This window comes from Zonotrichia albicollis, chromosome 4 (assembly GCF_047830755.1).
Source record: "Zonotrichia albicollis isolate bZonAlb1 chromosome 4, bZonAlb1.hap1, whole genome shotgun sequence".
Lineage (NCBI taxonomy): Eukaryota > Metazoa > Chordata > Aves > Passeriformes > Passerellidae > Zonotrichia > Zonotrichia albicollis.
The window spans coordinates 15,109,467-15,136,390 of NC_133822.1; the positions used below are offsets into that span (position 1 = coordinate 15,109,467).

The 26,924-nt window shown below is 44.7% G+C and overlaps 1 protein-coding gene across 6 annotated transcripts in view; it reads right to left on the bottom strand.

Annotated features, from left to right (window-relative positions):
• The window catches only part of CECR2 (CECR2 histone acetyl-lysine reader), a 144,364-nt gene that overhangs the window by 39,185 nt on the left and 78,255 nt on the right, over window positions 1–26,924 (bottom strand). For all 6 annotated transcript variants that reach the window (XM_074540184.1, XM_074540185.1, XM_074540183.1 and 3 more), the window contains one exon: window positions 10,538–10,632. In XM_074540184.1, coding sequence (XP_074396285.1) covers window positions 10,538–10,632 — 95 coding nt within the window. The remainder of the gene's footprint in view (window positions 1–10,537; window positions 10,633–26,924) is intronic.

Sequence of the window (26,924 nt, forward strand, 5' to 3'; positions counted from 1 at the left end):
TGTGCCCAGCTGTTCCTCACTGCCCTGATCTGCCTTGCTGTTTTCTCCCTCACCCTCCCCATCACAACAGAGAGAGCAGATGCCCAGCATCCATCTCCCCTTCCCAAGAGACCAGCAGCCTACATGGCCAAGTGAGCCAGGCAAGGAAAGTGATTGGTGTGAAGATGTGAAACATTGGAGGGAAAAGGGCTTGGATTTGCCAAGCCTGGTGGTGGATTATGCAGTTCTTGGAGGATGAGGAAGACACATATTGCTAACTAGATGCATGCTGGGTGCAGGGGCCTGCATATGTTTTTTAGGTAGGAGCAAGGGCTGCTTCAGTGGTTTTGTTGCTTGATTAGGGAAAGGAAGAAATAGAAATGTAGTATCAATGAAACCAGAGCAGCCAGAAACACCCCACACAACACTTGAAGGTTTGTGGTACCGAAGGAAGAGAAAATCCTGGGGGGAAAGGGGATAAGCAGGAAGATACAAACAGTGCCCAGACAGATTCAGGGAATATTAGTAGGACTAAAATAAAATTTGTCTTACAATTTTAGCTCAACCCCTCCTTCAAACTCAGTCAGTCTCTGCACAATCTCCACCAAAGGATGACTTGTGCTCTCACTACATGCAGGGTTTTGGACAGAGAAGCAGGAACTCCACCCCCCACTACTGAGGCTGCAATTTGAGTGAAAACCAATAATGACAAATCAATGAGTTGGATAAGTGGATTAAAACAGGGGGAAAAGAATTCTGCAGAAAGACCCTGAATCAAGACTATATTGAGCAAACTGCATTGCTATATATATCCGTGAAAACATGAATTAATGTAGCATTAGATGAACAGAAAAGATTATTTACCTTGAATGCATAGAACGGACAGACAATTCAAGACAGTTTTAAAAACTGTCTTGTCCCTTAACTACATCTGCATAAATACAATAAATTAACAGTGATGATGCTATTCTCCATGGGCATTGCTGTTTTTGACTCAGGGTGACCATGTTCACACCAAATGTGTGTTTAAACACACCTGCCCAGCTTTGCTGACACAATAACCCCACAGATACTCTGTACTTCACAGTTTATTCAATCTTACCTTTAGGGCACTACCCTGAAACCATTAGTCAAAGGGTGCAGGAACAAATCAGTGGCATTCAATGAGATATACAGCCCATGAAAGCAGCAAGGGTAGCTTCAAACTGCAAAAGGAAAACAGCTCTGTAATCAGTCACTGACATGCATTATCAACCATCATGTTGAAACTTGCATTACAGCTCCAGCACAGAGAAAGGCTTGAAAACAGAGACCTCAGTTCCTTGAGAAATGGCTGAAATTGTAAAATACTGCATCTAGAAATATACAGGAACTTCCAGAAAACTCCTGCTGAGAAGGTTGGTCAGACTCCTGCCTGCCTGAATGGGAAGAAAGTTCCAATGTCTGTCAAGAAGTAAGAGGTTTCTGCTTCTTTGGTGAGGGTAGCACTGAACAGTTCAGCAACCAAACAGGAGACAAGCTGAGTGGCCCCAGAAGGGTCAGCTGCTCTTTTCCTGCCTTGACGAACCTGTTGAGCCATGTGAGCCCAGGAAAGAGTCAATACCAGTTACGAAGGCTTTCCCCAGAAAGGGAAGCACAGCAGGCACTACAACAGGGTGGTTCCAGCTCTGATGCCATCACATTTTACATCTCAGGTGCAAAGGACCGAGGGAAGAAGTTACCTCACACCATCAGCCATGATAAATTAACAACAGAACTGAAAATGCCTATCACACCTAAAAAGCTTTGCTGTCAAGCTGTGATTCTACAAGAGCACACAAGGGAGATGTCTAAGTGCAGGCCATCTCCTGCCATGTGATGACATTGATCTTGGCTGGGGAAGGGCAGGGAAAATGGCTTTCATTAAGCAATGAATTCCCTGGCATGCTGGTGAATAGGCTTGCAGAGCTGAGCAGAGCTGGAGCCCAACATTTCCCTTCCAATGAGATCTATCACCACAGCTAGATCATAATACATATTCCAGAAATATGAATTTTTCCCTCAGAGCATGCTCAGAACAAGAGACAAGAATCTCCCAAGACTCTGAGGCACAGAGAACTCTGTCATGTTCAAAATCAGAAAGTGAGTGACAGAGACCAGTGGCCAAGGCAGAATGGCAGGAGGCAGAAGAGAGGTCCTGAGCCTCAGAGTGTGCTAAAGGCACAAATAAACACTGGTACCAAAGGATGGGAAGATAATGGCAAAGAGATGTCTTCATGACAGGTTCTGATGTCAATGGCACTGGTGCACAAGAAGAGGTGCAGAGTAAGACTGAAGGAAGAATGCTTCAATGTGGAGCACAGCTGGTCCCCTGGTGAAGCTAAGATCACCAAGAGAAGATTAAACCATGCTGATGCCAAACTGGAGATTTTACAGCACATCAGCAGACTGGATGACACCAACAGAGTTAACATTATCAGTAAATGATGCCACTTTTTGGATGTGACACAAAACCAAAGAACCTGGGTTCTCCAGAGAGCAGTACAGTAAATCCAAGGCAGCAGCTCCTAGGGTTGGTTTTGGAGCTCAAAAAGCAATTCCTGAACATAAAACCACCTGACTTGGACATTTCTGCAAACGAGTTAGGAAATGCAAGATACCTTTCTCCCTAATAGGTAGATTGGAAGCCAGACTTTTGTCAGCCTTGTAAAGAAAGTCAAAGGCAGGAGGGTCCCCTGGCAGCTGAATTCAGTGAAATGCTGAATCTGAAAGGCTCTGGCCAGCAGGTGAACATCCTCCAGTCCCCACATGGATGGATTCCCCCAGCACCCCTCAGGAATTCGGAGTGCTGCATTCTTTTCCCATTTCTTCCCCAAGGCTTATCAGACACTGAGGATGGGAATGGCTCACAGGCATAGGGATCACACAGTCAGGACAGCTTGAAGCCCGGGGGCTTCTGCATTGCTGGTGTGTCAAGTACCTTGGGCTTTGAATAACAAAGGGCAATCTCTTGAAGGATCCAAACAAAAAGAGCCAGTGTCAGAACTATTAACTAACCCAAAAACTAGCTACACGTTGTTTGATAGGGAAAAAAAAAAGGGGGCAAGAGAGATCTGAGTGCTCAAAAAGTAATGAATAAGTTCCTTTGGGGAAGATTACTGGGGGGATTTGGGTAACAGTGGTGGGGGGTGAGGGACACCTGGGTTCCTGCACACACAGCCAGCACACACTGCACTGAGCTGGAAAAGTGCAGGGAGGGATGCTGGTGGCCACACAGACAAATGAAGGCTGAGAACAGCTGCTGCACTCCCTGCTCTTGCCACATGCTGCTTCATGTGCATGTTTTTGATTTTTAAAGCATGGATTTTTTTGTTCCTTGTTTAGTGTCCTGTTCTGTGTGACCTCAACAACTAACCACACAAGGTGTGCCCCAACAAGAAGCCACTCTGGACATGAAGAAATGAAGCCACAGTACTCTCAAACCACAGTACTCTCTATCTCAGGAGGGATAAGCACAGTCTTCTGGATGGTCCAGAATAAACAAATGTGTCTACAGCCCAAATTTCACCTTGTGATTGAACAGCAAGGGCTTTGGTTTTTCTGCAATGACAATTCACTTCTCCCATCGATGACCTTCACCTGCATCTAGCCAGGCTTCAATTTGTACTTGCCAATTTTAATCCTCATGCTTCTTTCTTTCCACTGCTGTTATTTGATTCCTTTCGAGAAGCTCCTTGGGGGCTGGAGCTGATTAACTTACAAAAGACCCAAATACATCTCCTATATTCTGAAGGAGCAAATAGGAATGGGGCTTACATGCTCCACATTGAGACTGGAAGAGGATCATTACTTACTATTCATTCCTGGATCCTTGAAGAACAAGTGAAGCCAGCTTAATGCTGCATTGTTCATTCCTAGTGCCCATCAACAGAAAGCATGCTCCCAATTCATTGCCACGAGGAAAGACAACAGCAGTGCTGTGCCATAAGCACTTGTGATTGTCTGGGGGCTGCAGAGAGGACCTTAGGGTATTACAGTGATGATGAGCACTGTGGGGAAGAAGCTGGAGTTATTGTCTTGATGATGATGATGGGGAAATAGGACACATGCCTGTATTACAGCACAAATCCATATGAAACAAGCCCTTATGTGCCTTACTGCTCAGAGAAAAATACACTTAATGTCAGAGAAAAGAGTCCCCTGTGAGGCACAAAATACCTAGTGTGGGGTTGCCTTGAAGCAAATAAGCTAAGCAAATTCATTTCTTAAAACCAGCCCCACACAATAGAAGTTTCTGGAGACCATGGATAAACCCAAGTTTTTAAAGATAAATAGGTCCTAAAGAAGTCCCTTTTGGGATTTGTTTCAGTGCAGGTCTTTCATCTTCTTTTCTCTAAAGTTTAAACCAATAAATTGGTTGAAGCAGAAAGAAACTGAGGAAGGCTGGAAGGTAGAATGGGAGAAAAAGTAAAAGCAAAGATGACTTAGAACAGAGACTGACATGACACACCACATCATCACAGTGGCCTAACAGCTGGCCAGCAGCTACTCCAGCTGTTTAAGCCCACTGAGGATAAAAGGCTCCAAAAAATTACTTCAGATCTTCTCCAATATTCACCCTTGGACTAAACATTGGTTTCTGAACTTGGATGAGGTGCTGGGAAGTGACCTGCAAAACCAACTGTGCTGGAGCAAAAATCCTGCACCAGTGTTTTGGAGCATCGCTGCAAGCCTCAAGGGTGAGGGCAAAGGTTTCACATCGGGGGAACTTCACACCCCATCTGTCTCTCTACCCAATTCTTTGCCTTCTTCCTTGAAAGAAGAAGATATTTTCATTTGCCTTCTCAGTTTCTTTTTTCATCATTGCTTTCTTCCTCCTCTCCAGAGTACTTGGTTTGCAACATCAAGAAGTTATAAATACAGTTGTCCCTTTCATATTTCATGCTCTGACATGGGCACAATGACATCACTGCAGTCTCCAAGACCCTTTGCTGACTGTTCCATGTTCCTCCTTTGAAGTTTAGCCACCTATTCCTCTCTGTCAATGTTTTGCATAACTCCCTCTCCCCAGCAATCCAATCTGTTTGTCTCTCATCCATCTGCCCTGACAATAACAGCACAGCTTTTCCTCTTTTTCTTTCACTGTTTTCAGTCCTTATTCTCCACCACATCCATGGAATAGCACTTCCAGAACATGCTACCAACTTTTCTTCAAATTCTTCTTTAAAGATTCATTTTATCCATCTGAGAATCAAAGACATTTACTTAGCTTTAGTTATATTTCAACTCTATAATTTTATTCCACTGTGCTTCTCATTAATCTCTGAATGACCGTGTTATTTTACTGCTGTAATCTCATCCTTCCTTTGCCAACACCTGCCAGCTGCTTCATTTTCACTTTTTACCCTTTAAAAGGCTCACCTTGCATGGCTTGGCTATTACTATAATAAATATTAAAATTAGATTCAAGATGAGCAATGCAGCCACTTCATCTCCCTTGCCCCCTCACAGCATCTCCTGTGCTGATGATACCAGGCTGATTCCAGAGGCCATCCACCAATATCCATGATGTATGCAAGGCAGCGCCTGTTAAAAGTCAGACTGTAAATAATGCTGATCTTGTTGATATTCACTTGGCATTCATGAATATGACTCTGAGTTGGTGAGGTGCTTTGTGGCCAGGCATGGAAGTAGTTGTTAAAATCAAGGTCACTGGTGCAAGAGCCAGCTGCTGAAACTCCTTCCAAAGGTGGTGGGCACCAGGTCTGCTGTGCCTGAGCTCAGGCTGGCTGCCCCAGAGGTTATGGCATGGACTGAAGTGGTGAATTCATTCAGCTCAGTCTCAGTACCTTGGCTTAGCTCTCTCCACAGCCCAGCTCACACAGTATCCATGGCACTGAAATCTCAGCTCTGCTTTGCCATTCCTGTTCACCTGCCACCTTATCCCCCAACCAGACTGACAAACAGCAGTTCTGGAAGGACCCAGCCCATGCAGGCACATGCACAAGAGTGATTTCAAGATGCTAAGCTCTCTTTTACCAAAATATGAGACCTAGGGCAACCCCCAAAGCACCTGTAAGGACACAGTTCACACAGAATAAAGGACAAGGCTGGACAAAAGTGACAAAGCAGAAGGAAGAAGCAAAATATCCAGAGCTATTAAACACTGTCCTCAGAAACAGGTATTGCTCCTCAGTAGGTTAGAAGATTTCAGATTATCACTCTCTTTCTAATGAGAGCTCAAATAAGTGATTATAGAACAAGTGTTAGAAAATACACAGAACAGACAGAGTGTCCTTGACTGGCAACTCAGCAGGTAGGAAATGCCAGCTCTCAGATGCCATACTGGGAGTGTTCTCAATGCCACCACTAAGGATAGGACAGAAATAATTTAAACAATTGTGGGGAAGGGAGGAGGAGTTAAGAAACATCCTCTTATTATCCTTATTAGAACAAACCAGGAGCAAACTACAAGCCAAAGACACCAAGGATAGTTTAGGGATCCCAAAAGAGCTTAAGGTAGGTGCAAAACCAATGGTCCCCTTGGAAAGAAAAAAATTCCAATGCATTAGGGAAGAAATAAGAAGAAAAAAACAACTGAGAATCCTAAGGAAGCAAATCCCCTCTGGTGGCACAGAAGTTAAAAAGGGTTTTCAGCTATTCTGATGAACCAATCCCCTGAGGTGTAAAAAAAGAAAATAATCTCATGGGGCATAGGGGAAAAAAACAAAACCAAGAGATATTGTTTTTCTTCCTCCTCACATTCTGGCCTTCTTGCATGTTGAAAAAATAAAACATAAGAAAAAGCAGCAAAGATTTTTTTTTTTTTGAGACAAAGTAGCAGCATACAAAATGCCTCCCAATAAGAAACACAAAGTTACTAAAACTTTTTACGCCATCACATTAGCAAAACAGCAAAAGTGCAATAACAGACCACTGAAGAATGAGTTTCACCCAAAGAGAAGCTGAACAGCAGGAGCTTTTCTGGAATATTTTAGTTGAGTGCACACATCCATGTCACACCATCACTTCTTACTTAAAAACAGCTGCAGAAGGCTCCTGCTGCGGCCGCTGCCGTTAGCTGAAGCTCTGATCTTCCTGTCTTCATACAAGTCATCAAGCCACATTTCCTGCTGGAATTAAAGTGGCAGCCCCTAGGGACTATGCAGCTACCCCATTTATATCACAGAGAATCTGAAGCAAGCACCAGGATTATTTTCAAACTGCTTAATTTTTTTTTTTTTTTTTTTTTTGCGACTCCTGAATTCTAATAAGAGTTTTTCTGGGCATTTGCCTTTTGAAGCAATTAAAAGAAAACACAGACATTTTCAGACCTGTGCAAAAGAGCTGGGGGCAGGAAAAACCTATGGGCAATCTCAATGGCATCAAACCAAAGCATGCCTTGGATACCTATTGCACCCTTAGTAGTCACATACAGATGGTATATGGATACTATGAGGGGTATTTATAAAACAACAAAAGCTGCAGATCATGACACACAAGTATTTTGTGTCAGTAAAAACAGCAGAACAACAGGGAAACTGTCCTGGCCAAGTGCTCAAACTACCTGGTGCAGGCAAGGACAGTTACAGGGTCATTGCTAAAGATGCAGAAATGCAGACAACTAGTTTTTGTTCTGTACTTCTACAGTACTTAACACAGCAAGAACCAGGTCAATGGAGTGCTCCTAACAGCTATGAGAGGTTATGATAAATAAGACTTAGGAGAAGATCACATAGCATCCCATTAAGTAGTCTCTGTTGTTAAACACAGATATCCATAACTCAAAGAAAGTCTTATGTTACCAGACAATGCTCCTTAGACATCAAGCAGGGTAAAAAGCAGTCTCTCTTGTATGTGATTCTTTTTTTTTTTAAAGTCTGTCATAAATAATATCAAAATCAAGGCAGAGTTGCTTTACTTCAAAACCAAGGATCATAGAAGTCTACAAAAGTAATAATCTCTTTTTTTTTTTTCAAAGAATGGAAAGCAAATCAAACTACAGCATGTTAAATTGAGCATTAGAAGGTCTCTCAGCCACTTCCAAAATTACTTGAGAGCACATTATAATTAGCAAAGGTATGTGACAGTTTTATACCCCTATGATGCATGATTAAAGCCAGGCAGCCCAGTCCTGCGCACCGTCAAAACAGATGTGACAAGAGCTGCAAGCTGCTCCCAGACAGACTGTGAGAACGCATAGGCAGATAACATTTTGGCCATCAAAGATGTAAGACCCGACACAAAACTAATTAAACCTCAAAACCCCTCAGAGAGGTAGGAAAAGTGAGGTTTATGAAGCATCCCATGCTTGAGCTGCTGTGCCCCAGCCCGAGAGCAGGCATGGGAACAAGGTCCTGCCTTGCTCTCTGAGGTGCAACAAGGAACATAAATTTACAGCCTTGATAGGAACAGCCACAGCCTCAGCAGGAGGATGCAGGGCACAAATGCCTGGAGAGATGCTGCAGTAACACCAGCAGGACGATCTGTGACACTGCTGATCCTTCCCACCCAAGACTGATACCTCTGATCTGTCTGCAGCAGAGAAGAATGGAGTCCTGGGCCACTGTGAAAAGCCAAGTCTAAGCCCCACACAAATCCTGTGCCACATCTGCATGGCTTTGTCTGCTGAGCACTCAAAATATCAATGAGAGGCTCAGCTTCCTACCACTAAGTGCAGAAAAACAAGGTACAGGAGGGAAGCTGTGCATCAGCCAAGGCCTATGCCTCTTGAACCGGGGTTAGAGGGGGGAAAAGGTGTTGCAAGGAAACATGCAAGAGAGTTTTAAGTGTGAAACAGTGTGGCAAGTTTGTTTCTGAGAAGTGTACCCAAGCCATCACTTTTTTTCTTATTTATCTTCGGATTTTCATACTTAGACTAGATCTTAATGCTTCTTCTTTCATGACATTTCTCTGCATACAGCATCTTTCCCTCTTGTTTCCAGGTAGCCTCCCCATGTGCTTCCTCAGCAGTGCTTCAGAGCTCACCTCTTCTCTTGAACATCCCAGCAGTTTCAGGCAGTTTTCCTGATATATCCCTTAAGCCATTCCCACTGCACTGCTCCTGCTGTGTCCTCTTCCCCATCTTCCCTGCAGAAATTTCTTTCTTCATTATCCCCATGCCCACGAGGTAATCCCCTTCCACAGGAGGCTGCAGAAATGGTGCAGCTGGTTTCTCCTTCAGGCACCTCAGGCCTTCCCCAGCATGACTGACAAGGTGACAGACAGACAGACAACTTGCCAGTGCCCAACACTCACCCATGATTCATCCCTGAATTTTCTTAATTAAAAGAGTTGCAAATGGGGAGGCAATTACACAGTGCAATCACTCTTGGATCTGGAGAGTTTTGGAGAACCTCACAACCTCACAAAATTAATGAATTTTATCAAAGACAAATCTTCCACTGCTGCTGCCAGGGTAAGTTGGCTCAGGTGGGCAAAACACTCAAGCCTCTACTTTCTGATGGCTTTGGTATGAAGAAATAAACTTGCTGCATGTTTACAAGCAGGTATATATTGCTCTGTGGCTATTTTGATGAAGAAGATACACGTGACTGCAGACCCTTTACAATCAATCATTTGGAGATAGTAAAAGCAGTGCAAAAAAATAAAAAAGGTGCCTGATTCAGCTCCTGATACCCACTGATGCTGAATGTCCATGCAGCAATGAAAGAGAACTTAATTAAGTGGCATATGCATATATAAATCAGCTAAATAAATTTTGTTGAACATAATCAGTTAATTAGAAATAGAGCTTTCAATACAAGCACCTATGGTTCTGCCTATGCACCTGAGCCTCTCCACAACAGGGGGATCTTAGGGAGCAGGACTGCTTCCAAGCAACTGCATGTGTTGCCAAGCTGTCTTTGTCCCCACAATTATGCTTTGCTATTAACATGATTCACAAAAGAACAAATAAAACCCACTGCAACAAGCCTTTGCTATCACTGGAAGCACATTTTGCTGTGCCAGTGGCAGTCCTCTAAAGAATGATGCTCTGCAGATGTCTCCATTTGGGAGGCTGCTTTAGTGGACACTAACAAAGTGTCTCTGGATGTCAAAACCTCAAGAGAGCATGTCAAATCACTCTCCAACATCCTGCAGCTGAAGTGATTCCAATACTTTTATTTCTAAGAAAATAATCATTGCTGTCCTTGTGTAAAGCAAGTGGGATCTTTCATGCAAGTGAGGTGTGTGCGCAGAGCAAGTTTTATGTTGTGCAGTACATACAAATATGCTGAAACATATGTGATGACTTAATATCACTAATTTGACCAAACAGAGTGCAGAGCATAACAGCAGATGTGAATGTTCACTGTGAGTGCCACAGCAGAGCATCAAACATTCCCTTTTTGCACGGCATCTGAACAAAGGGCTTTGCTTAAGGGCTCTGTACAATTAAAAGCCTCCAACTCAACCCAAGAGAACCCGAATTCCCTTTCACTCCGTGAAGCATCTGGCCTGATTGCTGTGGCTGCTGATCACTGCCATGTCATCACTCCGAGCCGTGAAACATCCCGCCACCGTGCTAATTAGCTCCCCTTGCAAAGTGCTTGAGCCAGAGAGAGAGGTTACTCACGTGATGTCTCTGCGCTGATAGCAACCTTGAAGAAGGCAAGCGATCAGGTCGCTGATAAACTCCACATCATCCCCGTGAAGAGCAGCTTCCAGTTCCTAATGAGCAGAAAGGAGAGAAGAAAAAAAAAAATCCAACCATTAAAGTAATTCCTTAAAATTTCCTGCTAGCTCATCTGGACCAAAAAGACCCAAACAGCCTCACATATGTGTACAGAGCAGAGCACACATGGGGTGAACTGACCTTCCTCATCATTAAAAATACTGCTTCTACTACCTCTTCATTGCAAGAGTTTATGGGAAGACCTTGAAAGGTTTTTACTGAATGTCACTCTCCAGCCAGAAGACTAATGCTTTTGTCTGGGTGCAGAAAAATAGGGTTCAGTGGGGTTGAGATACACTACAGCCTAATAAGAAAGGCATGATTTCTCTCGTGTTCACCTGATGGACAGGAATCAACAGTTTCATTCTTCTGCTTTCCCTCCACTCACTGAGGCTGGTGAGCTCAATTTAAAAGATGTGCTCAGAAAGCAGGGCACTAAAAGCCACTTACAACTCAGAAGTAGCAGTTTCAGATGGGATTGCCAGAAATGGCTGAAAGCTAGCAAGCAAATGCCTCAAAAAAAAGCAGGCATTTTGATTATTTAGCTTATTTCTTATTCAGCTCCTTTTTTTTCCCCAACTCCAGTAAGAGAGAAAGGATGGAGGGATGTCAGACTTTGTGACCCAAAATCTCAATTCTCGATGGAGAATAGCGTGGGTCATTCTAGCACAGTGGAGTTCACAAAGATGTGATGCAGAAATTGATCCACAAAAAGGATAAACTCCTGAAATTTACTTATTATGAATTTTGCACCTATTGTAAGAAATATCTTTTTTTCAGCTAACAGTTTCAAGCTTTGTTTTCCAAATATCATTTGGTTAATTACAGTTTTATTTGTATGCCAGAAAATTATTCACAGTAAGAAAAATCCACTTTCTCTAAGACTTATCATCACTAGCATACAGCATTTAACAAGATTTAATATGGATAAACAATATAGGCAGAGTAAGCTATTCTTTTTGGGTTTCAGAGTAAATAATGGATTGAATACAAATTCCTACTTGAATGTTACTCAACAGACTGTTACACAAATAGCTAAGCTAATGGCTACAGAATAAAGGTTAATGGCCAGAGAATAAAGGATAAACGTTTTGGCACTTACCCAATAAAGAAGAGAAAGTGCTTTTTTTATTAGACCACAGTAACTGCAGTAATAAAATTATTGATAACAGATTGCCGCTTAAACGCTGCTTGTAGTTTTTTATTGGAAATATATTAATGGCATATTTTCATTACCAACACTGCTCTTATTTACCTCTTGTGCAACATGCAAAGTGCATTAGGAGTGGAAGCCTGACACCTGCCCTGTGAAGAATGCACTAAACACATCTATTACACGTGGGAACTGGAGCTAAGGAAAGGGCAGCAAGCAGCCACAGCCTGATGTCCCTGCCACAGAGATGGGGAAAGGACCAGGAATCTCTGTTCCTGCCTCTAGATGAGCACGCTGCTTAATGACAAGTTAACACAAAATCTGCAGTTGCTGCGTGCCATGCCTTGGACAGAGTGATAGTATTGTTGTATAAATAGTAATCATGTTATATAAACAGTAATTACAGAGTGAATTCACTGACAATCATGGAATGTCCTGAGCTGGAAGGGACCCACAAGGACTGAGTCCTCCTCTGGCCCTGGCCCTGATAACTGGCTAGTATTTTAGAAGTGTTGACTTACTTTATTTGTAAAACATTTTAGTGGACAGATGCCTTCTATAAATATCCCTGGAGGAGAGGGAAGCAGGGAGGACCTAAAGCACATGATATGCTAAACCATCCCAGGTGTGTTACCACATTACCACAATAAACCTGCAGCTTGTGAAAAATGACATGTCAGAACCCAGAATGATGGGCAGGGGGGAAAGTGAGTCTCCAGGATGCCTCCCTGCATTCAGCCTCTCCCTCATCCACATACACTTGTTCATTAAAGCTGTCAGTCAGCAGTCTGCCCCTGCTAGGATGTGACAGCCTTTTGTATGAGGAATATTTAAACTGCTTCCCGTGAGCCTTTTCAGCCTGCTGTTTGACTAACACTCCTTCAGCAGTGGCCACAAGTGCCTCAGATAGCCCCTATCTGCAGCCATTGTTTTCCAGGCCCGAGGGTGACCTTTACATTTTTGGAGCTGGCAGGTCACCCCAGGAGCAGCGGGGCATTCCTGGGGCACTGGGCAAGATGCAATCCCTGGGCAGGGACTTAAACACCTGGATGGGGATGTTCTCCCTGCTTCTCCTCCTGCTTTCTCCCTCCCAGAAGGTTGCTCCTTGTCCTTGTCTCCATGGCAGGTGTAGCACAAATTTTGGGGACCCAGACCCAGATGGATCTCACAGACCAATGTGGGGCTGGGTGCAGAGTGCCAGTGCCATGCTGGGTTCAGGGGCTCTGGAACAAGCCAACATTCATCAGCACACACAGCATGAGGCCAGTGAAAGCCCATCCCTGGCAGGTGTGAGGTTTTCAATGCTTCTGTACAAAGACACCTGCCCCATGCTCCCAATGCCATGGGTGCTTCCTTGGAGCCCATCCTGATCTTCTGCTCCCTGCCAACAGTAGCACTCAGTGCCAGAATAATTACAGTAAAGGCACAGTCCAAGTATTACTGTGATTATTTATCTTGGAAAAAGGTTACTGACATTGTCCTGTAATGTTTCTGTCTACATTTCAACTATTGTTGCTTGTGACAGAAGGGTAGGAGCAGTGAGAGGAACCTGATGAACGAACACAGGGATTGAGCAACGAACCCAGGGCAGGATCCATCAGCCCTGTTTATCTGAATGCCATCATTTTCTATCCCACTGGATTCTCCAGCTTCTGGTCCCAAAACACCCAAATTCTAGACTCTTCCCACACACTCAGTGCTGTGGGAAGGACAGACAGACTATGAGGATGTGATGCAAATCTGAACATCTCAGGAACATGAACAAAGAATTGGTATCCCTTCAGGATCTCACCTAATGCTTCAGCCCACATTTAGAAGGAGGATTTTTCCTGCCTTCTCTCTCCCAGCAAGGGCCAGCCAGCAAAGCAGCACATCTACAGAGGGAGATGAACTGATGCCAGGGACTCTCAGGAGAAAGAAGCCACCAAAACCCCCCTGGTCCTAAGGGCAAGCCCTGCCTCAGTCACCCATCCCCACACTCCTCCAGCCTGGCCAGGACGAGCAGCTCAGCTTCCTCCCCGCCACCATCCTCCCCACGCCTCCAATCCTTTTGTTTTTCCTCTTTTCTCTTTGAGCACTGAGCTGTGAGCACAGAAATCTGAACCTTGCCAAAACGCTTTGGGGACAGCACAGAAAGGAAACAGAAGAGGCAGCAAATCAGCAGAGGAAAAGGGGGGGACACACATCTCCTCCTCCTCTAGCTGGAGAGAGCAACAGACAGGAGAAAAGCAGGATTCTCCCCCTCTCCAGCTGGCGTCACACCTCATTAGGGAAAAGCCTGTTTAACGTCTTTCCCTCCCCCCAGGCCGGTACTAAATCCCCCCTGAGTCAGGCAGGGACTGTTGGGAAGAGGCAATTGCCAGAGCAAGGCTGGGAGCAAGGGTGACCACCCTTCCCAGGAGGAGCACTGGCCCAAAGCAGGGCCAGCAGGGCGGGTGAGAGGCACCATCCTGTCCGTCCCCACTCCCTGGGAGAGGGCTGGGTACCCCACACCCAGCACTGGGGCAGGGATGGGTAACCCCACCAGCTGGGGGCCTGAAACAAATGCTTTTTTGGATGCCTTTTTGATATCTGCCCGGATTTTTGAGCCAACCTTCCCGATGAAAGTAAACAAATGAGTTCACAACAGCAATGCCACTGTCACCAAGCTGGCATGGGGTGACCACAGGGCTGCTGCACACGCTTTTTTTTGAGCTGTGGAAAGCAGCCAGCCAGCCTCCAGCTCCTGCTCCAGCAAGCTGACTGTGCAAAGGGCAGCTCACAAAGCTCGGGACTTTGTTTCAGAAGAGAGACTCCTCCAAATCTGCCAGAGCCCAGTGAGCAGGCTGGGTGCTGAGGAACAGAACTACAATTTTGAGGTTTCTTCTGTGCTGGAGCTGAATCATCTATAACTGAACGTGATGGACATAACGAGTTTAAGCACAGCTAAGCCTTGTCCAAGTTAGCCATCAGTTTAAAAACCCCAATCCCTTCAGCTCTATTTCCATACAGCTGCTGTTATCAGCTTTCCATTGCAATGTTCCAAAGTGACTCAACAGGCTTTAGGAGATCACCAAAAGCCACCAGCAGGACGTGCTGAGCCAGCCCCAGCCCATGCTCTGAAATTTCAGTGCTGTCACTGAGTCAAGTCAGGATGTTCTTTTCTCATCACAGATAATTAATGACAACAGACAACGGGGCAAAATTTTGGCAAACTCGTGCCACAGGGTAGTGGGATTGGGCAGGAAGATGGAAAGTCAAGTGCAGGCCTGAAATGCTTCCAAGAAGCACCATTTATCCCTCTGGTGTGAAGTCAGTGTGCTCAGCCCCCAGCACCTTCTCAGAATGCCTGAGGGAATCAAGCCCCCACCCAGCAGCTGCCTGCAGCCCAGTGCTGTGTTCTCCCTGCCTGGGATCCCTGCCATCATATGGAAATAGTTTCCAAAATATGAACCTACTGAGAGCGCTCTGCACGACAGGGCAGGAGGGCACTGCAGGGTATCAGGGTGTTCCTAGGGCCAGAGTACCCTACAGGGGCAAACAGCAGTGGGTTTAGCTGGCTGCCATAAATTCAGAAAGAAGTTATGGCTCCTGGTCCTGGTGGAGTCTCACAGCCATGCCATCCTAACTGGCCTGAAATGTTGGAAACACTATGTGTTATCCAAGTCTGCAGCTGGATGCACCTCTCCCACCTTCCCCAGAGTCCTGCAGGAGCCTGCATACTGCTCCCTCCCTCTATGATCTTCCAGGGCTTTAAGGTTTCCTAAGCTAAAAGGATCCCCAGTCTCTTCACTCTGCCTTTCCACAGCAAGGAAAATGGGTGCTGAATGCCCTCCCTGTGCTCCTGGCAGTGAGGATGAAGTCAGCAGCTGCCTCAAGAAAACACCATCATCTTCACCTCACCCTCAGGACCACAAGCTCAAAAGGCCAAGTTGGCCTTCTCCAGAAGGTTTGGGGTGTGAGGTGAAGGGGTTACTGACACTCATCACCACAGTGAGAGAGGTCCCAGCTCCTCTCTGAGCCTCCCAAGAGATGAAGAGCAAATATCTGAGGGAGGAAAGAAGCCATCCTGTCAGAAGGGAGCTATCATTTGGGGAGGGGGACAAAGGAAGAGCAGAAAAGGTATTTCCTTTCCCTGTTTCTTCAGGTTCCCCCTCAATGTCTGTCAGTGCCTTCTGAAATGTATACCTTCCTCGAATTTCTGAGAGCAGACTTTGAAGGCTATTTCAAACATGTTGTAAAATAGGAGCATAATGTTACTCCAGGGCTAGGCAGAGGTGTGAGATGACAGCTTTGTATGAGGGAGATTGGCTATAAACAGAAAGCCAGGGAGAATTTGTCACATTGCCTCCACGTTATGGCAGTTTGCAAAGTACAAATCCCACATGCTCCCCGCTGGTGCCAGCAGCACAGGGGTAATGTCAGCCATCCTCTCCTCCAGCTATGAAAGGGGATGCAACAGACACTGAATTCTGCTCAGCTCAGCCAAAGCAGGTTTGCAAATGCAAACTGTTTGCCATGCCAGTGGACATTTTGGTCAGGCTAGAATTTTCCAGACTTTCTTTATAGGCAAAGTTACATCATGCCTTCCTTTACCCCTCTCTATCAGGATTAAAACTCTGAGACCATCACTCTCTGTGTATCACCTATCCCACCTGCCAGAGCAGTTGGAGTTCTCCATGCACATTAAGCTGCTGCCTGATCTCTCCCTTGGGACAGGACCCTCCCCTGTTTGCACAGCATGCTGCTCCTTGCTCTCCCAGTGGAATTTTTCACTGCTGTGTAATACAAACACAAACGAGCACCTCACTCACCTTGTGTGGCTAAACTGGACTGAAAAGAGATTTCAGACGGATCAATCCAGTCTCCCTCATGCCCCACAGCCATCTACCAGTGCTAATAATGCTTTCTTCTCCTTCCAGCTCATCTTGCCTGCAGTGCAACTGATTTGAGAACTACATTTGTTATGAACGTATGCACTGTCATCACTTTAAAGATGTAAAACTGCTACTCATTCCATTTTTTGCCCCGGCAAAGAAGCTTTTCAGATGGACAGGGTGCATCTGAAGTAAAAAGTGATTAGTTTCTGCTTAGCAGTTAGATATTAGTACTTTATGCCTCTAACGCAGTTGCCATCCCAGAGCATCAAAGCATTTCAAGACCATTCAGCAAAGCCTTGTGTCACCTGTGAAGAAAGGGGAGGCACACGGCCACATGCAGAGCGATTCTGCAGACAGACAGAAGTCCCAGCATCCACACATGGAATGCTTCACTCAGTGGTGGGGCTAAGAGAGAAGCCATAAGGTTTGACACTTGATGCCACTGCAATCATCTCTCTTTTTCTGCAGTTTTACGAGCAGCCAAAGCCTTTGGAGATCATGCTATTTTCCTCCAAAGGATAATTTCTCCCTTTCAAAATAATCCCCTCTTCCTTCAGTGCAGATAATCTATGCCATTTACCATAAGCCAGTTATGCTGGCTGAGGGGCAAGCACTGCACTGGGCACTGAGCTGCCTTCACAGCACATTTCAGGCTCAGCAGAACCTCCAGACCTCTTGCAGACCCTGTGGAAGAATTCCAAGAGGCCTGTGAAGAGCAAATAAGAAAAGCAAGCCTATCACCAGTCTGCCTAAACTTCTAATCAGGGATCTATGCCTTTAGAGAAAAAGTATTGGCACTGTGGTCTTAAACAAACAAACCAAAACACTGCCCTCCTCCCCCCATCCCAAAGTATTGCCCAAGCCACAAGTTCAACTCCTCCAGCTGAAAATAGCCTCCAAACACAACAGTGTGAGGGGAAACACAGTCTGTTTGAATTGCATCCTGTTTGCCTCGCCCTCAGACAGAAAGGTATCATTTATTACTGCCTAGAAAAGCCCTCTCCCAATAGCTGTGCTTGTACGGAGTATCAGAATTATTCAGATCAGTAAACTACTCGCAGACTGGACTGGTTTAGGATTCTGGTTTTGTTTTCTTTCCTGGGAAGATGGGGCAAGAAAAGTGGTGAGCAGGCACCTACAGATTGTTATCATTCTGAAACTAACCCAAAATACTGTATAGATCTAAGACAGATCTATAGATCATCACTAAGCTCTTGCAGTCCCATGCCAGCAGTACCTTGCTGGTAAAACCCAACCAAAACAACCCCAAACTCTTTCTCTCCACATATGCTGGATTTAACATTTAAACAGTTAAAGACGAAACATTTTAGCAAGTGTTTTACACAGCACTTAGGGTGATCAGAGCCCTGTTGGTGGGGAGCAGCACCAGCTCTACCTGTTTTGATGCTGTTTCTGGAAACAACAGCAGCGGGTTAGCCATGGTCCCTCCCCAGACAATTCAGCTGCACGATAAATAAAGAACAGCTGATCCTGCCGTGTCACCATCTCCTGTGGTAAGAGGCTTCCTGGGTACCTAGTGGGAGTTCTGCTAAGCTTTTAAGCCCATTGGCAACGTGGGGAACAGTCTGTAGCTCCAAAGCCAAGAGGCTCGAAGTAATAATCCGATTTCAAAGCTCCTCCTCCTCTCCAGCCAAAGGCAGCAAGGGAGGATGAGATCAGACTGTAGATGCTCTTCATTTTAGGTCTGGCCATTGCACTCATCTGCTCAGCATGAGCACCAGCAAGGGGAAGGATGAGTGCCAAAATCTGGAGTGGATTGCTTGGCTAAAGTTTCTGCAAAGATTTCAAAACTTACTGGGAAAAAAAAAAATTTAAAGGGAATTTTCACTGCTTTTGATACAGCTGGACTGGTTTATCTAAGCAACATCCACTTTTGTAGTTCCTGCACTGGCCAAAACTCTCAGGGGATTTACTCCCTGCCATTATGAGGCACCAGGGCATTCGAGCTATGCAGCTGGTTTGCAAAACTCCTCACAAAAGTTCTGTACAGCAACCAGTGCTGTTCCTCTAGCATTTACATTGCTCCCCCCTCCAGGATGTTATTAGCTGCCAGGTGATATGCAAGCCATGAAACAACTTATCTCCACAAGCCTGGAGATAAACAGAAAGTCCAGATCATCCCTTAAGGAGTCAGGTGATTTCCCCACATCCCTTCTGCCCCTCAAACAAAAACAACAACAGAGGAAGACAGGTCCTTGCTCATCACTGTGTGAAAAAGCAGGGTGAAACAGTAAAACACAGTCAGGTAGAAAGAGGCTGCAAATCCTTGCTTTTTCCCTTTATTCTGATCTCCACAGCCAGCCATTCTTCTGCCTCTGCTTGGATGCTGTGCAGAGTGCAGCCCACAGCACACACACCACAAGCAAACCCTGCCTGGGGCTCAGTGGGGAGGGTGCAAGTGCTGCCAGCACTGACAACTCTTCCTTGCTCTGAGTGGGACAAAAGGAAAGCCACTGAGAGAGAGAGAGAGGAGCCAGCAGCCACACACAGGTGCCCCACGTGTTCCTGCCACTGCCAAGATGAAAGCTGGGTGAGTTCCACCTTTCCAAGTTCCAGCACCATTTTTTTTTCTCCTAATAATTTAGCAAATTAGGATTTGAAAAAGTATGAGATAGCTGGCTACTGCTATCAGCCCTGATGAGGCAGCCAGGCAGCCACTCAGATGTGTGAGCTGCCTCTTTGCAATGGGCTTAGTCTCAAACCCAAGAATAAGTTTTAAAAACATGTGGCAAAACAGTTGCTACAACTAGAGCTAATGGGTCTTTTCCATACTCTTAGACCTGCTCTCCTCTGGATTGCCAAAAAGCATAATCTTGTTTATCTATCAGACTTTCTGAACTTATTCCATGCTTATGCAGTCCAGACATACTTCAATCCAAAAATTAATGGCTTTTATACTTTTTTTAAAAATTATTACAACAAAGACAGATGCTTCCACCTTAATGAGATGTATATGCGCTAAAAGGATAATCTTGAAATAGGAAATGGTGTTTCCAGGCAGTTGAATATTGTAATGCAAGTCACACAGAGCTGCTTCCCAAGGCACACGTCACTGCAGGATCCAATGTCAAAATAAATACAAGAACTTATCTCTCCAGATTCACACCCTATCTTCAGCCCTGTCCAAAAAGATCTGTATTTCATTGGATATGTGGGAAAGACCACCCTGCCATAGCTTTTAGAGCCTGGTTGGGCTGAGAGCCTCTACCCCAGACTGCTGCCTATTACACTTTCCTCATCCAGAGCTTGTTTGACCATCCTGTGGAACACGAGGTGCTGCCCTAATGAAAGCCCAGACAGGACCCACCAGGGCTGCCTGTGACTGCTCTTGGGGCTAGGAGCAGCCAGGAGCCCCGTGGGAATTCCCATTCCCTTCCCCAGAGCTGGGGAAAGGCAGAGGGGAGAAGGAGGTGCTCAAGAAAACCAAGCAAAGAGCTGGCAGTGCCCGGGTTTGAGTTGGAGCAAAGTGCAAAAACTCAGGAGCTGCTTCTTGCAACACGCTGCAAGCAGCCCAGCATCCTCCCCATGGCCTGAGGTGACCATGAAGCACCATCCACTGCACTCCCATCTGGAAGGAGCTTGGCTCACACGTGTGTTTGCCAAGGGAAACAGCACAGAGCCCTTTGCGTGCTTGGGAGTCGTGCTCTGCGTTTTACTCTGCACATCTGGCAGGGCTGCTCCATAAAAAAGGTGATGGAGTGCTTGTGGCTCTCCTTCCAGAGCATGGGATAAAAATCTTCTTCAACACACATGCCATGCAGGAATTCTTCTCCAGCCTAATTTAAAGCTGTCTTTATAGCCAATAAATTTGCAGATTGCTACAAACACTTGGCTATTTACACAATAATAGTTCTATCTGCCAGAAATGGCAAATAATTATTATTATCTTCATAAATGTTAATGCTAACTACACTCTTTAAACACATATTATGAAAAGAGTCGTAATTTGAGAGAAGGGCAGCAAACTATTGCCCAGACACAGAGGAAACCAGCTCTATTGTTATAATACTTATTCTGCAGACATTAATTGGAGTACCTTTTTCTTCTAAATTTTCCTGACATCCAGAATACGAAACAAAGGGGGGAAAAAATCCAGACTTGTTTCATTATACTTTAAAACAAACAAAAACTGACCCAAAAGTCTGTTGCATCTCATAAACTGTAATAGCCAGCTTTGTTTCTGCAATTCAGTGCAGAACCGATGACATTGGATTACCCAAAAATCTGCACAAAACACTTTGGTTGGATGAAATAGCTGATCTGCCTGAAGTGGGGGGGAAAAGCTCCCAATAACAGATAATTATATAACCAGCTTGTAAAAGTGTTATTAGCAGGGCATGGGATCAGGAAAGGCCTGGTTTTTATTCTCACTTCATGCATTCACAGTGATGAGAGCTAAATCTCTGTCCATCTCTCCCTCCTCCCCCACCCAAATGTTAGATAATTTTTAGCCAACCCTGTAGAACACTTGCAATCTTTGAGTAAAAGCAAGGCTGAGGTTAATGTACTGCTACTCCTCTAACATTCAGATGCTGTGTTCCACCTTGATAACAGAAGAGAAAACTGGAAAAAATCTCCCCTGCTGCTCAGATAAGGTAGCTTGAGGACTCTGGGGTAAACTCCAAAGTTCAACATTTTAGTTTGAAAGGACATTTCCAGTCATTGGCTACTGGAATTCAGATCTTGAGATCCTGACTAAGTGATAAAATGCAATAAAAAAAGAGACAGGTTTGCCAGAAGGTCTCTCTTTCTTTCAAAAAAGGAATGGGAACATAAGACATTCCATACATTAAAATGCATAGCAGAGCAAAAACCCTTGCATGGACCTTGTTCCCATTACCCACAGCTGGGTGTCTCTGGAAATCTTTGCTCAGGAGTAAATTTTGCTCCTCCTTTCTCAGAAACAACAGAGTCAAATCCAACCAGGAGAAAAATTAAACTGGTGGCAACGAACCTTGAAGGTCTGACAGTGACCTGCAGCACCAAGGTCTCTGAAACTGCTTTCATTTGCCAGAACATAAATTAGATTCCTCACTAGGTATGGCACAGGGGTTAATGGGAGCTTTATAAAGCCTTCTTTGAACATACAGATTATCCCTTTCAAAAAACTGGTTAAAGTACAGTCCTGTGAGCCAGGAAACCCATTCCCAGCTCTGCCAGGCTGGATGACTTCAGGCAACCCACTTGACTATTCTCTCTAGTCTCTAAGACTATTGCTCTTTCTCAATGTGCACAGCAGAGACAAATACCTAAATCTCCCATGAGGCTGAATAGAGCTTAACTCTTCACAGACCCCTCCAAGCAGATGATGTTTAGCCATTCCATACAAGCAGGGTTGCTCAAACTTCTCCAAACAGGTCTCACAGATACCAGAAAAGGACACCTACACTGGGCACCCCATATGGGCAAGAATCCTGAGTCACAACATTACCAACTACATTATTTTTTTCAGCAGTGAAGGAAATGTCTTATCCTATCCAGCATTACAGTCCAAAGGAGGTGCTCAAAAGGAGCAAAACTGAGAAATTAGGGAAAGTTCAAGTTTAGGAAAAGCCATGCTGCTGCCTGGACAACTCAACAAACAGCTTTCCTCCTCAGGGTCTGATTTCACTGCAAGAATGTTAAAAACAACTTCAAAAGACAACAAAATAAATTCAATTAAAAGAATAACGAAGCATTTCAAAAGCAGAATACAAAAAATACCAAAAGTGTGAGATGACACAGAACATTCAGTGCTGGGAGCAAGGATCACTACTTTCCTTCCTAACAAATTCATCCTAGGCATCTCCACTGTGAAAAGCAATACTGGCTTGGGGTCTCCTTTCAGAAGGTGCCTGCCATCCCTCCCAAACTCTCATAGCTACATCCTCCTCATATTTTAGTGGCCCTGTAGTAGCTCCCTTTAAAATTCATACAAAACATTTGAGCATGAAACAATCCCATGATTTCCAAAGCTCCTTAATAGAGTGTGGAGAGCTTTACTGGTGCTCTGCACTGCAACATTTCAGACTCACACCTTCCCAGACTGAGCACAGCTCTTTTCTGCACACCCTGCCCTGAGATCAATGCATTCACATGCTGCTGCTGTTTAAAAACCTACTTGTCCATGAGTTCAGGTGACTCTGACCTGGTCACTCCCAGGCAACTCAGTCCCACTGTGTTGATGTCTGGCAACATTTCCTCTGAGTCAGCCTTGCTAATATAATAAAGCTTCAGTAAGAGGAACTCCAAAGACTGTTTCCCAAGTCATTCCCTTCCAGCATGCAGAAATCTCAGGAAGTCGTTTGAACTCAATAACCTCCACACCATTTCCACACAGTCAAAATAGAACAAGAAAAGGCAAACAAACAAAAAAAATCACATCCTCCTCTGCAGCCTACAAAATTTACTCATTCCAGGGTTTCTTGCACAGAAGACAGTTAAGCAACCACAACAAAGTAACGTCACTTCCTTTCCCTCCAAAAGTTCACCTATTCATTTACTGTGAGCAGCCTCAGTCAACACAGGAGCACATCCACAGCCAGCAGTCAAGGAATAGCATTCAGGACTATCTTTGTATTGATTTCCAGCTGGGGTCCAAAGTTAGGAATTTCCTTCCCCCCTCTTCCCCAGCAGTCCATTGATCAGAGAAGAAAGAAAAAAAAAATCCAAAGATGTTCAGACTCACTTTTGTATAAACTGAGAAGTCTTGATTACTTTTTCAAACAAAACCAAATTATATTTTCCTAACAGCACTTGCAAAAGAGCTAGAGCAGTGTGATCCATTGCTATTCATTCCTTTGGACACAGATCCAATCTTTCAGCCACTCTGTGCTATTGGAAGGTAGAGCAGCAAGGAGCACTAAAGGATTAATTCTCACAATAGTGGGAAGCAGGAGTCCCAGCTCTTGGGGGGTGAGTGGGGGAGAAGGGAGAAAGATGAGTGTGTAGGCTGTATCCCTGGCCTTTGGACTTCCTTGCTGCGATTTCATCTTCTGCCTAAAGTTACCTTAAAAGGGAGTTAGCACGGAAAGAGTGCCCCAGCAACTAAAAATGTAAAAAGCATTACAGGAATTTTGCTTTAAACCTGAAAAGACTACGAGAAGGGGTTGTATGTGAGATAACTCACGGCAGAGCTCAGCAGGGAAGAGAATAGCTAAGGCACAAACAGTTCATACTCTGTTTGTTGTGAGTCACAGAGCAGCTGAACAGATTTATGATTCAGATGTTTTAGTGTTGGTTATCAGCGATTAGCTCCAACTGTTAGAAAAAGAGAGAAAGAGAAAGATTAAGCTTTTGTCTGCCCCAGCCCTCATCCTTCCTTTGCCTGGCAGCAGGGGTTACTGATTGTTTCTGTCCCTTTTTTAACATCAGAATGGCTCTGAGCCACACTCACTGCAGAAGCAGCTCACACTGCCAATATCGCCATCAGCATCAGATTCAGAGTAATCACTGAAGTGCTGACATCACTTGTTCAGGTACACATGTAACTGTAATTGTGAAATTTAGTTATATGGCAACTTTTTAAGTGTGGGGTTTTTTCCAACCACAGAAACCATTTGGGACACAGAAAGGGCTGACAAAGAAGGACTGATTTTGCTAACTTTATCTTCAAATTCTGTATGAGCCCAGTAATAGACTCACAAGAAAACTTCATGCATCCTTATGGCATTTAACCTCACAACACCCATGTGGGCTTCTCACAGACAAGCTAAGTGACTTGCCCAGGGTCACACAGGAAGCCAAATGCAGAGCACTAAAACTGAGCACAACAACTCCCAGGCTAGACCTCTGGCCACTGCAGCATTTATCAGTTTTGATTTAGTTTAACTGAACTTAATGCTCAGCTAACAGATTTCTGCCAATCCACTACAGGGTGGTGTGGAGCTCTACATTAGAGATCTGGGCTTTTCTGTGAATCTCATGTAAATGTAATGACGCAGCCTAAAGGACAGAGCTATCCTTAGCACCTCCACAGCTGGAGGATCTGAAATGCTGCTGGCCTTCAAAACCACACTGCAGCTAAACTGTGGAGGAGAGGGGAAGGAAGGCACTGTTCCTTGATCACTGCACCCACAGGGTGATGTATGTCCCTGTCACAAAGGTCCCAAGTCCTTATGGCAGAAACTGAACACCCAACTTTTCAATGCTCAGAGCCCATCACAACCTTCTGGAAGAGGTTCTACACTCTTAGGGCAGAGAGGGGGAATCAGGCTAATTTAATCATCTGCAATGTTGATACACATAGCAGTATAACTGTGGGTTTATAAACTGTGAGTTTCCCCTCAGTACCTTGGTCAGGATTAAAGCCCACAGCAACATTAGGACTTGCACCTGATGGCAGATTCCTCTCCTACAGGTGCAGCCAGCACTGCTAATCCAAGACAACTCTGGAGAAAAGCTTATGTGCTGACCCAGTGTTCAGCACCAGCAACAACCACGATGCTCTGGGTGCGTGTCCAGCCTGGCTCCTGCGTGCTCCCTGCCCACAGAGTCCGTCTGTGTGTGATCCAGAATGCTGGGACACAAACAGGCTGCACATCTGCACAGCAGGGCTGCAGAGGGTCCAACCCAGCACAGGAACACCAGGCTTATTAGGCAGAATTTACATGCATCATGTGAGTGATTTCTATCCAGAAGTTGCCAGACAGGAATAGAGGAGGCCCCAGACTTTCCTGGACTGCTTCTGAAAACCAGAGCTGCTTTCCTTGAGATGCTGTGCACGGTGCGAGCAGATTAAGCTCCATTAGCATGAGGCACTTCTGAACAGTAGAAATTAGAACTAAACTTGGAATTAACTGGACTGGTGTAAAATTATACCTAAATGCCCACAGAAACCAGATTAGAAGACAGATGGTGAAGAGGAAAGAAGAAAAAAGAAGAGTAGATTGGATATACATATGTGGATTTACATTCTGTGAGCTTGGCACACATCTTAGAGACATTTTTTATTTCCAGCATAATAGAAAGTTGCCTGACAGTGCTGGTAGACTAGATAAGGGAGGAAAAAAAGAGCAGATGCTTTTGAAGGGCTTTGTAGTATGACTCTTTGACAGAAATTTAGAGATCAAGGTGGGTAGGAGCACTGGAGGAAAAAAGCTCTTTCAGATATGGTGGGAGCATAAAAAGGCAGAAAAAATAGGAAAAGGAAAATTCAGGTGAAGGAAGAGTAACTGTCAGGGTCCAGATCACAAGCAGGAGTGCAAGAAGCAGAGATGCAGCTTGGGCAGCAGTGTGCAGAACCCTGAAAGTTGAAGCAATATAGTGGAAGCTGTCAAAAATGAAATAATAATAGTAGGCATGCTGAGGAAAGGAACATAAAACATCAATATATCTCTGTATGAATGCAGAGTGAATCTGCAGTACAAGCACTGCACACAGTTCTGGAGCCCAGATTTGGGGAAAAAGAAGACACAGAAGAACTGATAAGCTGGAGGAGGAGAACAGCAGAGATTAAATGCATGAAACAGCTTCTGCAGGAAAAAACAATTATGCAAAACAATAAAAAGCCAGAAATGGCATGGAGAATGAATGAGTGCTTGTAGTACCTTCTGAAAAAAGAATGGACAGACAGCAAATTCAATTATCAGGACAGAAACAACACTTCCTTGCACAAGCAATAATTCTTCTGTCTCCTGGCCATGGAATATTATGGATGCTATAAGAGTACATGGGTTCACAGAAGAAAGGCAAGTTAACAGAAGGGGGGGGGGAAACAATCTATCAGCAGCAGTTAAGTACAAAATGAAGTTTTTGAGCTGCAAATGAGCCAGAGACTGGTAGCACAGTCTAGGGAAGTATCATTGCTTGATTGCCCTGAACTGACACTCTTCCATGGGTATCTGCTGTACAGCAAGAGACAGGATGCTGGGCTAGGGGGACCTTTGATCTAACCCTGTACATCCATTTTTGTGTACAAGGCAGAAAAGGGTTTCTATTCCATGCTGAATCAGGCTGGGGACACTAAAATTTGACCAGGAAAGAACGTGACTTAGATGCTAAATGCAGAAAATACTGGTTGCCTAGGGTTGAATGTCATAGAGGAAGGAAAATGTGAGGGTCCTAAAAAAAAATAATAAAATCTTGTTACAGCATTAAAACGGAGGACAGAGATTAAACTTTTGATGGCAAGTATGTGCATGAATACAGAAAGCTGCATTTCAGATGTAGAGGGGAATAGAGACTTGATTTCACACAACTTGAGATGCAAGAAGGGAGGCAAAAAGAGGGGATAAAAGAGCAGTATTGAAGAAGACTCCCAACATGTAAAAACTCC